Below are 12,921 nucleotides of genomic sequence, written 5' to 3'. Positions count from 1 at the left end.
AGAAAACTGCACACACTGTAAATCTGAAATTGGAACAGAACATCTTAGAAACACTCAGCTGGTCAGGAGGTGCCTGTGGAACAGCATTAACCTTTCAAATTTGAGACCTTTTATGATAAATTAAAATTTCATTTGAATTAATGTAAGCAAACAATGAGAAAAGGATAAGTGTTCTCTTTTGCCCAATGGTATACTGGCAGGCATGAAAGGGCGCAGCCTTTTCACAAAAGTAGAGGACTTAAATTGAGGCCATTCGTGGGAAACTCGTTTTTCATATTTAATGTTGTGCAACTTGGTCAGTAATGTTGACCAACTTGGTCAGCAGCAATTAAATTTCATAGACTCTCATTAGTGAGTACCTTTGTTACGTAAAGTACCTAATAAAGATACTTTAAGATACTATGAGAGCACATTGACTGGTTCCATCACGGCAATTGTTCAGCAACTCAAACACCCAGGATTGAAGGAGATTACAAAACGTGATGGACACTGCCCGGTCCATCATGGGTACTGACCTCTCCGCCAGGAATAGGATCTATGGAAGGTGCTGTTAAAAAAAACAACACTTTTTTAAACACTCATCAAGGACCCACACCACCCTGGCCATGCTCTCATTTCACTCCAGGTACAGGAACAGCTTCTTCCCAACAAATATCTGGTCATTGAACACTACAAACACCAATTAAACAAAGGACTTAAGGTTTTTCATTTTTAAATATTGACGGTCAAGGACCCACACCACCCTTTTTCTGCTATTATGTTTTCTACTGAGTACCAGACCTGTACAGGAACAGCTTCTTCCAATTTGATAATATCACTGGTCATTGATAAGGGGGAAATCCTTTAAAACCGAGAAACTAACTTTTTCACACAAGGTTTTTCTCTGGAACTCTTTTGCACAGGGTAGTCGAGGCCAGTTCATTGGCTATATTTAATTTTTATTAGATGTGGCCCTTGTGGCTTTTCTCTCTATTATGAGAGAAGGCAGGTACGGGATACTGAGTTGGATGACAGACCTGTTATGCTGGTGGTAAGGCTTGAAGGGGCCGAAGAGTTTACTCCTGCACCCAATTTTATGTTTCTATATAACAAATAAACACTCTTGACTCTTTTGACTATCTGAAGTTTCCAGGGTCTTGTAGAAGGGGTTAGCATCACTGTGAAAACATAGTTTATTTGAAAAAGGGGAATTATTTTGTTTCAAATATAATCTTCGATTTATTTTGAAACTCTATTAGGAGGTTACTGAATGTGACAGAGTTGGGTTCTTGTTAGAATTCACATCACCTATCCGTGTACTCCAGGGATCTGCTTGACCCGCTGAGTTACTTTGTCATTTTTCATACATTTGTAGTTGCTGGTTTCTGCATCACAAAATCTTATTCAGTTGTTGTATGCTTTTTGCTTGATTCAGAGTTTAGATTCCCCACATCAATTTACGATACTAACATCTATTCATGTTTTATATTCTAGAGAAGAAGGAGAACTGGAGGAAGGAGAATTGCAAGATGATGGTGAGGAAGTGGAGGTTCAGGAGGAATCTCAAGAGAAAATCAAGAAGGAAAAATCGGAAAAACAAGAACGGGATCATGAAGATGACGAGAAAGATAAGGACAAAAGTCATCGTAGGTTGAAGAGAAAAAGGAAGAAAGAAAGAGAAAAGGAAAAGAAACGAGCAAAAAAGAAGAGAAAATCAAAGCATAAGGTACTCAGTCCTAAAGCTAAGTGAAATCTCTGGATTTCCACAAAATGGGTTGTTCTTTAAAGATACATATTGTTCCAACTAAACCAGTTTCTTATTAAATTGTGAATACATGTAATCATTTTGGAGTATAAACCTCCCTCTCCAATATTTTTACAGTTTAATGTGTAAAAAGGAACTGCAGATGCTGGTTTAAACAGAAGATAGACATCGGGGGGAGAGGGAAGTGCAGGGGAGAGATATGTTTTTTTTGCCTTCCATCACAGCGAGGTGGAGATGCGCTGTGATGGATGTCTGTGTAAATTGTGTTGTGTCTTGGGTCTTTTTTTTCTTGTATGTATGACTGCAGAAACAACATTTCACTTGAGCCTCTATGAGGTTCAAGTGACAATAAATTGTATTGTATTGTATTGTACAAGCTGGAGTAACTCAGTAGGTCAGGCAGCATCTCTGGAGTGAAGGAATGGGTGACGTTTCGGGTCGAGACACTTCTTCAGACTGGTCAGGGATAAGGGAAACGAGAGATATAGACGGTGATGTGGAGAGATAAAGAACAATAAATAAAAGATAAGCAAAAAAGTAACGATGATAAAGGGAACAGGCTGTTTGTTGGGTGAAAATGAGAGGCTAGTGTGACAGGTGGGGGAGGGATAGAGAGACAGGGAATGCCGGGGCTACCTGGTGAGAAAAATCAGTATTGTTTCCACTGGGCTGTAAGCTGCCCAAGCGAAATATGAAATGCTGTTCCTCCAATTTGCGTTTTGGCAACAAGGGCCACATCTAACTCCCTCTTAAATATAGCATCATCTTGCCTGGCAAAGATTGATGTAATGGACTAATTTTGTACCTCAGCCTTTCTCTCTTTTTTCCATGAGGATATTTTTTGTTTTCTTGACCTCTCGTTATCTACATCTCTTTTTCAACTTATTTTCTGGTTATATCAAAATATATTTGGATTCCCATACCAATGTGGTCACAGGGAGAATGTACAAACTCCACACAGGCAATGCTCTGTCCTGGATCAATGAGACTACAGCATTACTAGCTGGAGTACTGTGCCACCAATTCAAGTACTACCATTGGCCTTTGCTGCAAGAGGATTTGTACAGAAACAAGGATGTTTTGATTAGCCGTGGGATCCCGCTTGTGGAGTTTTGGTCTTGTTATTTAATGATGGATGTTGTTGCCATAAAGGAAGTGAAGTCATAGTTTACTAGACTGACTAGGCTTGGGCTGATAAATGAGGGGAGTTTGGATTTAACTAACATTCAAAATGTTGCTACTCTCCATTGTCTTGTAAATACATGTTACCACAACAATTGCAGGTTAACCAATTATTTGTCGAGTTACCATGTTATAAATGGTGGAAATGTTAGTTGTGTCTGTCCTTGATATAGTTTCGCTTTTTTCTACCTCAATTGTCTTTTCAGCGGCATGTGTCTTCTAGTGATGATTATTCCGATTATAGTGATGATTCTGACTACAGTCCTGGAGAGAAGGGATACCGGAAATATCGAGAATACAGTCCACCATTTTTGCAGGTATTGCATATAAAATATTATTATTATTATTATTATTAAGTTGCTGTATTTTATATTGCTATCCTTGAAGCATTTTATTTGAAAGGTAGCATAGGTGTACAAACTAATCAATTTTTTTACTTCATTGAGTAGGAGTTAAGTTGCAAAGAAGGGGATTATGTCCGTGTTCACTGTTTATCCACGTTGAAATTGACATCGGCTACATACGCATGTAGTTGGAAAGTTGCTTTTCATTGATTCATTGATTGGTTGTCAGCTTTTTTTGCAATCTTTTCTGCCAGAATCAAATTGAATTGGTCAATTGACAAAGAAAAGGTATTTCATGAACCATTTTTGTTGCAAGATACCCTGAAAATCTGATACTTAGTTTCATGGGGTGTGTTTTTAATGGTGTACCCAGCCACATTACTGCTTCGTAAACTCTTCCCTTTATATACATGGACTAATTCTAATGAAAGATATTTTAAAATATAATGTTTTTAAATATATTTCAATTGTCCCCTAGTTGTTTTTTTCATTTCCACCTTGATCAATGTGAGTGGGCTATTTGTTGTTTAAGAGGGAACTGCAGATGCTGGAGAATCGAAGGTTACACAAAAAAACTGGAGAAACTCAGCGGGTGCAGCAGCATCTGAGTGGGCTATTTGTTATACTGATTGTATTGGGAAGGGTGATGGGTTGTATATATGACTAAGATACTGTATAGTATATGAGGGTTTTTTCTTTTATTTTTTTTTCTCTCTTTTTTGTATGGCTTTGTAAATATTTGATTAGTGTATAAATGTAAATAATTTGGTGTACATATAGCTGCTGGTGTTCATATGGTGTACATATAGCTGCTAAATTTGATTAAGATAATTATAAGCAGTTGAATAAGGGGTGGGAAATTAATGGCTTCTTCCTGCTCCTTTTCGAACACATACGATTTCATTTATTTATAGATATTGTTTATGACACTTTATAAATATTCTTGTTTTGTTTTTTGTATGCTGTTTCACACTTGCTTTTTATTCTTTTATTCTGTTCGAAATAAAGAATTAAACAAACAAACAAATAAATAAATAAATAAATCACATACTTGACATTTTGTAAAAATGTTCAAGCCAATTAACTTTCATCCTTTCTGGTTTGCTGCCAGAGAATTATTCTATGCTATTGGCTGGTAGTCAGTTTGGTGAGATCATAACTGCTGAACTATAGAGATCCTGTTGAATTAACATCTGGCAGCAGCAATTGATGTAGAAAAAGTCCACGTCACAGAGATCAATAGATTTTTGTGCGCAGCTTTCTTCAAAGTCAGCAAAATGTGAGGTTGCTTTGTCGCCAACTGTAAATTCTGTCTTTTGTATTGTGTTTTTCATAAGCTCAGTGGCCCAAAATGCTTTGTAGGTAACTAAATACTTTCTTGCAGTGTAGACATTATAGTTGCACTGTACAGGAAATATAGTATCCAATTTCTGTCCAACAAGTTTAGCTACATGATAATTGCCATTTGACCTATTTTTGGTCATCTTAGTAGAAAGATGACCATTAACTAAGACACCAAGGAAAACTCTCCAACTCCTCTTCTTCTATTGTTACTAGGTAGTTTATGATTACCAAAGCGCGCAGAGATTCAGTCTGAGGAAGGGTCTCGACCTGAAACATCACCTATTCCTTCGCTCCTATGTTACCTCACCTGCTGAGTTTCTCCAGCATTTTTGTCCACCTTTGATTTTTCCAGCATCTGCAGTTCTTTCTTAAACCTAAAAGATTCTGCTTCCAATAGTGAAACACTTCCTCAAGGATGGCGAGGGTTCGAATCCAAAGTAAATTAGAAACTAGGGAGCTTGTAGCTTGGTAAAGTGGAAGAAATTCATGCATCTTCATGTCCTTTCATTGTTGAAGCCCAGTTGAATTTTATCAGGACCATTCAATTCCAGAACTCATAGCATTGATCCAACATGGACCAAAGAGCTAAATTTAAGGGATGCATGAGAATGACTATCTTAACTGTAAACGACTGGCCAGAAACTCAGCTGAACCAGCTGCCTAAATATTGTGGCTATCAGGGCAAGTCAGAGACTGGGCTATCCTGCAACATTCTTGATCAGTACGGGTATCAGAGGTAATGAGGAGAAGGCAGGAAAATGGGGTTAGGAGGGAGAGACAGATCAGCCATGAATGAATGACGTAGACCGAATGGCCTAATTCTGCTCCTATCACTCACGATCTTATGAACAAGTGGTTCACTTGTGAGCCTCCAAGTCTTTCTACCATATACAAGGCACAAGTCTGGTATGTGATGAAAAGCGCTTAATTTGCTTTGAAAAATTCAGCTCCAACAATGCTTGAAGCTCAACATCATCCAAACCAAAGCAGTCTACTTAATTGGCACCTCATCAATCACCTTAAACATTCATTCCCTTCATCACTGATGCGCAGGAGCCTAATCCAGCAGCATGTCACACAGCTGGAAACTCTTTCCAGCAAGGACAGTGAGCAACAGACACATGGGAATGAACCGCACCTGCAGTTTCTTCGCCAAGTTGGACAGTTTCTGCTCTAAGATGGACCTATCCTGATTTGGAAGTAGATCCTGATTTGGAAGCGCAGAGAATTATTGGGACACAGCTACCAGCCTTGGAGGGCATCTACCACACACGGTGCCTCAGGAAGGCCGTCAGCATCCATAAAGACTCCTCACACCCTTGTAACGGACTGTTCGGACTACTTCCCTCCGGCAGACGTTACAAGGCCTTCTACGCCCGAACCTCCAGACTCAGAAACAGCTTTATTCCCAGAGCTATAGCGGCTCTGAACCGGCCCTGCTGAGTGCCCCCCACCCCCCCGGACTGTCTCCCTCGGATGGTCACGTCACACAGCTTATTTATTTATTTTACTTTTCTTTTACATCGGTTGGAAGCTGCATACTAAATCTCGTTGCACTGATGTGCAATGACAATAAATATTATTATTATTATTATTATTATTATCAGGGTCCTTGATCTAAATCCTGGAGCCTCCTGCCTAGCAACACTGTGGAAAAACTTTCACCAGAAGGGCTACAGTGGTTCAAGAGGGTGGCTAACCACCATATTCTCAATGACAGTTCGGAATGGGTAATAAGTCTTGTCCTGTCAGTAAAACCCAGATCGTGAAAAGGAAAGATAGAAAAACTAATTGTGTGATATCAGGTAGCTTCTTGACCACAAGAGTGCAGACTGAGTAGAATTGTATGCAGAAAGTTGAGAAGAGCATCACTGTGAAACACATCTGCAGAACTGAAAGAAGGTGCACCCTATTTGCAGTATTTTTAAAGCAAGAGTCAACATTGAAAGAATAGCATCCAACATTTTTTAGTGTGCAGGACAGAAGCATCATATTTGCTGACATTTTTGCTTCTGTATAAGTTTCATGATTGTGCTCAAGATTGCTTAACCTCTTAGCAATGTTAATTCTATTGTTAATAGAATTTTATTTTTAATGTTTTATGTATCATTCTTAACTGTCACTATGTCATGTTGTCACTTGTGGGCGGAGCAACAAGGCAAATTCCTTGTATGTGAATACTTGGCCAATAAACTTATTCATACATTTATTCATTCATTCATTCAATGCCCTTGAGCATTGACCATACTCTGTCACTGTTGATTTGTATTAAGCAGGGTCAGGTTATTTTGCTTTGAGTATTGGTGTTAATATATGTACACCTACTGTCGGGCCGAAAACTAACATACCAGCCCATTGTGCAATTATTAGGTGATTTTAATGCTTTAGTAATTGAACACTTCTACTGATTTTTTTCCCTTCAGACCTTCAATTAATGACCTGTCTTTTATTTATGCACCCTAGCCATCTTTCCCCCCATCTTCAGGGGCTCCTTTGTCAAAGAAGACATATATAAAGCCAGAAAATATGAACTACAATATGTATGAGGAGTATGAAGATGATCAGTATGTCGACTATGAGGGGGTGGAGGAGGAGGAGGAAGTAGCAGATGAGGAGGATGAAGAATATGATGATTTTGCCAAAGAATTAAGCAAGTACAGGAAAGCTAAAGAAGCTTCTCAGCAGCAGCAGCAGCAACAACAACAAGAGCACCACCAGCAACAACAACAGCAGCAGCAACAGCAGCAACAACAACAGCAGCAGCAGCAGCACAGCAGCAACAGCAGCAACAACAACAACAGCAGCAGCAGCAGCAGCAGCAGCAGCAACAACCCCACATGCCAATGGGACACCGGGGGTGTGGAACATCAGGTATATATCTGATAGAAAGGTGAACTAGTATTTTTCCTCTTTGTCTTTTTTTTTAAATCTTCTATGGAATTGACGTATTACAATATCTTATCAAACTATGAAACCATTCTTGATTAATCAATTAATTTTGAATCCACTAAGAAATCCATTTCTTTGAGTGTCTCTGACTTGCCCGCATATCTCAGTTAAATTATTCAAGGCCCAGTAAGCACCTCACCGGCAAGACTGACTTCGTGGATCTAGATAAGGTAAGTTCAGGAAAAGGGAAATGGAGCTGTGAATGTGGGCAATGGGCGCACTCAACAAAATCTGTTCCAGATATAGCTGAAGCCAAGGATCAAATTGGGTCTACCCAACTGTATATCGTGTGTGGTGCTTCTGCTTCTGGGGGGTATTGTGGGTGATTGCTGAAAGGTTCGCTTTTATTAAAAATTGGTTTTATATTGCTAATTGTGCAAACCAAAGTCAGTTTTATTTGTCACATACTACCGAAGGTGCAGTGAAATGAATTTGCCAGCAACGATACACTCAAAAAGAATACACAATGAAATTTAACACAAACGTCCAATTGCATTGCCAAATTTATTAACTCGTGCATAGATTCCAAAATATTTAGCATTATAATACAACAAAATCTATAGCATTTGTGAAATAAGAATAGATTCATTCTTATCACTGGAATTCTCATTTGAAAGTAATGGATCAAGGTTATGTATTATGAATCTGAAGAAGGGTTTCGGCCCGAAACGTTGCCCATTTCCTTCGCTCCATAGATGCTGCCTCACCCGCTGAGTTTCTCCAGCATTTTTGCCTACTTTATATATTATGGATAATGGTTATGTATTATTTTGTAGACTTTTCTTGGCAGCAACTCCCACCCATTTGGTACTGTTTTTGTAATTCATCTGCTGATTGCATTTGAAAGCGTTGCTATTGTGATTTCACACTGTCTATTCTAACTTTTTTGTGTGTCTATAAACTCTTCTGACTGCAGGTCCTGGCAGAGGTGGCAGCAGAGGTCGCGGCATCCGAGGAAGAGGCGGCCGAGGAAGGGCCAGAGGACGGGGTGGAAGAGGAGGCAGAGGGGGAGTTCATGGTCAGGGCCATGAACCTCCAGAGCATGGACCTCAAGAGCATGGACCTGGGCCAGGACATGGGCCACCAGGGCATGGACCAGGGCCAGGACATGGTCCACCAGGTCATGGGCATGGACCACCAGAACATGGACCTCCTCAAGGCCATGGACCCGGGCCAGGTCATGGACCCCCTCCATGTCACAGTTCTGGACCAGGGCAAGGGCATCCAGGTCATGGTCATGGTCAGGGTTCAGGACACAGGCCTAATCCAGGTCACGGGCCACCAGGCCATGGGCATGGACCAGGATATGGCCCTCCTTGTCATGGGCCGGGGCCATTACACGGACCACCAGGACATGGGCACATGATGGATCCTGGAGATGATTGTGACCATGATTTTTACGATGAAGATATGCCGGTAGGTGACATGAAGTATTACTTTTTTTGATTATTGATCCCCGCACATTAACACTATACTGCACGGTGCAGCAAGCGCTGTAAGGCAGCAACTCTACTGCTGAGCCACCGTGGCCGCCCATGGATGTCTGTGATCAGTAATGTTTCCCAGGGGGTCAGTGATGGAACTTTGTTGTTTGTGATATATATAAATGATTTTGATGAAAATGTAGGTGAGTTGATTATGTTTGCGGACGATGCAAAAATGAGTTTTGTGGATAATGAGAGGATGTGAAAGAATACAATATAATAATAACTTTAATAACTTTATTTGTTAAGCACCTTAAAAACAGCCAAAGCTGACCAAAGTGCTGTACAGAAAAAAGAAAACAAGCAAGACATCATACAACAGGCAGAACAACAGAACATACAACTAACACGAGGCGCATAAATTACATACAAAAATCCAAACAATAAATTAAAAAACATAAAACACGAGTAAGTATAGCAAATAAAGTTAATAAATGGCGGCCATCTTGAGGAGGATCTTCAGGAGTGCAAGTCCATATAGAAAGTGGCCAGCCCAAGGCAATTCATCCACAATATAGATCAGTTGGAAAAATGGGCAGATGACATTTAATCTATGTACTTTGGGAGGCCAAATGTTGGAAGAAAGTATACAATAAATGGCGGGACCTTGAGGAGCATTGATGCAGGATCTTTGGGTGCAAGTCCATATGAAAGTGACAGCCCAAGTAGATATGACAAAGACGTATACAACATGCTTGTCTTTATCGGTCAGGGCATTAAGTGTAAGTCGTGGCAGCTGCATGAAAATGTTATGAGGCCACATATCGAATATTGTATGGAGTTTTTGTTGCCCCCTTGCAGAAAGGATGTGAAAACTTTGGGGGCTGTACTGAACAGGTTCACCACATTGTGGCCTGGATTAGAGAGCATTAGCTAGCAGGAGAAGTTGGACAAATTTGCACTTCTCTGAGGCTAACCTGATAGAAGTATATAAGATGAAATGCACAGAGAGAATAGATAGAACAGAGAGTATATTTGGAGTCGGTTTTCCAGGGTGATGCCTGTCAAATGCTGGAAGGATAGATTTAAGGTGAGTGGGGGAAATGTTAAGGAGTTTTGCAAGGCCTGTATTTTGCATTTACTGGAACTCACTGCTAGGAGATGTGATAGAAACAGACACAATAGCAGCATTCAAGAAGCAGTTAGACAGGTACAAGAACAGGCTATTGAAGGATATAAACCATGTGCCGACAGAATGCATTAGTTTAAATTGACATCATGGTTGGCACAGATGTTATGGGCTCAGGGGGCTGTTCCTATGCTGTAAGTACGGTGCAACTTGATATTATTTATTGTATTTATAATATCCTTTGCATTATCCATGGCGGGGTTTGATCCCTCCCCTTGATGACCTGAGACAATTGAGGATAAACTACTTTACATTATGCAATTTGAGCTCAAATCAATATGTTGAGCACATTATCTGTTCTAATTTTTGTTGCCCATTTAGAAATAGGGAAGGATGCCATGGAGGGCTTGCCTAGTCTTCTCCAAAATTGTCCCATTGACGTTTTTCCATTCTTCAGAAAAGTGTGATCGGAACATCAATTAAAATTGCCCCCTGCAGTTGTGGAACTTCTTAAAGTTTAGTAGTCCTTCTACTACATTGGACCGACAGTTTGTATCGGACCTCTGGAGTGGCTCTGAAACTCACAAACCTACAGTTTCATTGCTATCATTGGAGCTCTGACTGATGCACGCAACACATTAGTAGATTTATATCTACATATGCTGAATTCCAAATCTCACCAAAGATTACCCATAGTCTCCAGATGAGATGTTAACTCCTCAAAATAATTCGCTCTTCCCCTCTGATGCTTCTGTAATTGCTTGTATAGTGTAACTTATTTTTGAACAGTATCTGTATTTTATAATTCATTAAAATTGCATCTGTAATTTATGCATACCTAATTTTGATCCAAACATGCTAATTAATGCAATTGAAATGATTACCACCTTTACTCCATCTCAGACAGCTTTTTTATGTTTTGTCAGTGTCGTGATGATCGAATGCATATGAGGAACATGCATGATCATGGACATCAGCCTTGCGGAGATAAGAAAGGAAAAGTACTTTGCAAGTTCTTTGTGGAGGGTAGATGTTCAAAGGTGAGAAGTGGAATATTGGTCTTACGAAATTGAATAATTGTCTCATTCGGATTGCTATGTCATTCTATTTTGGTTCATGACATTCAATTATTGCTCTTAAAAATTAGATATTGAGTAAATATTTGCTTTTTAGGCACATGGTTGGATTTATGTTATCAATTTCCATTCATTTTCTTGGAAACTATTCATTATTTTAACTGCTTCACTTAGTCAACAGATTTTTATTTTTTTGCATCACACATTATACAATTTTTCAGCTGGCTGAGGCTGCAGGTTAATAATTTCCAGTTTTCTGTTTTGCTATCATTAGTGCGAAATGCATATCACTAGTTATTAGTGCGTGCACTTAACTTGCTCTCCAGTATTTTCTCGTTTTATTGATCACGAACATCCAGATGTGTAAAAATCTGGTAAGACTATAATATTAATCTGTAACAATCACAACAATACACACCCCAAAGACCTGCTTAGATGTTTCAATTTTATATTTGCTCTGATCAATAAATTGTCATTGTAAGGTTTTACAATGACACCCTTGCACTTGCTGAAGAAATATGGTGTTCCAGATTCCAATAACGTACATGGACACAGTAAAGGCCTTCCTCTGGTTCCGAACATCCGACTTGCGGATATAGATCCGACCTACAGATGAGCAAGGTCCCATGACATTCTAAAATTGAGAAATCTGATATAAGGCTCATAAATGGACTAGTTTCTTCTCTCTCCACTTTTAGTCATTTGTATCAGTCTTACATGCTTTTAGTACCATTCATTGCCATACTGTGGAGGTACGTATATTATACTGAAGATTTATATAGTGTGTATTATGTATTTTGTCCATACGAACATCATCAACTTGCAGATCCAAAACAGAGCCTGTTCAGGGTTGTTTTGTGAACACGTAATCGAAATTGTTAATAAGTAGCAGAATAATAAAAATGCAGGCAGCAATGGATGACTTGGAATGTGCAGTGTTATTTTGGTTGCAATTCATTATGGAAACCAAAAGTTAATGTATCCGTCAGTCTATAGCATCCAAGAGAATAGTTTGTTTTGAAATCATGAAAAGTGGAAAAACTCACCCAAACTGAATTTAATTTTTTTTATTTTTTTTTTAATGAAATAATTCAAGCTATTTGATGTTATATGCAAACTTCTTCCAATATTTTTAGCACGACAGTGAATAGCTTTGACTATCTTCATGGACTGTGCAGTGAAGAATGAAATTATGGGCATAAATGTATTTATTTTACTGCAAAGTCTAGAATTGGCCCTAGAATTGGCCCTGAAACTTGCGAAGGAAATAGGCTAATTAATCTTTTAATCTGAGTTTTTTTAAATCAATCTCAATAGAATGATAGATTTTCATGTTCCTTCCCTGTCTGGTCTCAGTTGATTCATAAATATGCATTACATTGCTTTTTTTTTAATGGTTTAGGTACATTTGAAAATGATGAAGATGTTTCACTTTGTTCTTGCTTTCTGCAGGGGGATCAATGCAACTTCAGTCATGATTTGGGACCACCAAGAAAGCGAGAGCTCTGCAGATTTTACTACAATGGATTTTGCGCTAAAGCAGAAAATTGTTTGTACATGCACAATATCTTTTTCCACTACTGAACTGCCAGTATGATTCCTTCCAATTCGTTTTCTAGACAATCTTTATAAACATAACCCTTTTCTCATGGTCTTGTAGCAAAAGGAAAATACCTTCAGTGCATTGTCAAGTCAAATTTAAGAATTAGTTTGATTGTACTTCTTGCAC

At 39.0% G+C, this 12,921-nt stretch overlaps 1 protein-coding gene across 1 annotated transcript in view; it reads left to right on the top strand.

Annotated features, from left to right (window-relative positions):
• Window positions 1-12,921, top strand: part of zc3h4 (zinc finger CCCH-type containing 4) — a 31,470-nt gene that overhangs the window by 7,966 nt on the left and 10,583 nt on the right. Inside the window, 7 exon segments of the mRNA XM_055663521.1 lie at window positions 1,474-1,705; window positions 3,133-3,243; window positions 7,078-7,485; window positions 8,480-8,740; window positions 8,743-8,979; window positions 11,043-11,156; window positions 12,645-12,758. Coding sequence (XP_055519496.1) covers window positions 1,474-1,705; window positions 3,133-3,243; window positions 7,078-7,485; window positions 8,480-8,740; window positions 8,743-8,979; window positions 11,043-11,156; window positions 12,645-12,758 — 1,477 coding nt within the window.

Source organism: Leucoraja erinacea, chromosome 38 (assembly GCF_028641065.1).
Source record: "Leucoraja erinacea ecotype New England chromosome 38, Leri_hhj_1, whole genome shotgun sequence".
In the NCBI taxonomy this organism is placed as follows: Eukaryota; Metazoa; Chordata; class Chondrichthyes; order Rajiformes; family Rajidae; genus Leucoraja; species Leucoraja erinaceus.
The sequence above is the reverse complement of the archived record's forward strand: the minus strand, read 5'-3'. Positions and strand labels throughout refer to the sequence as shown.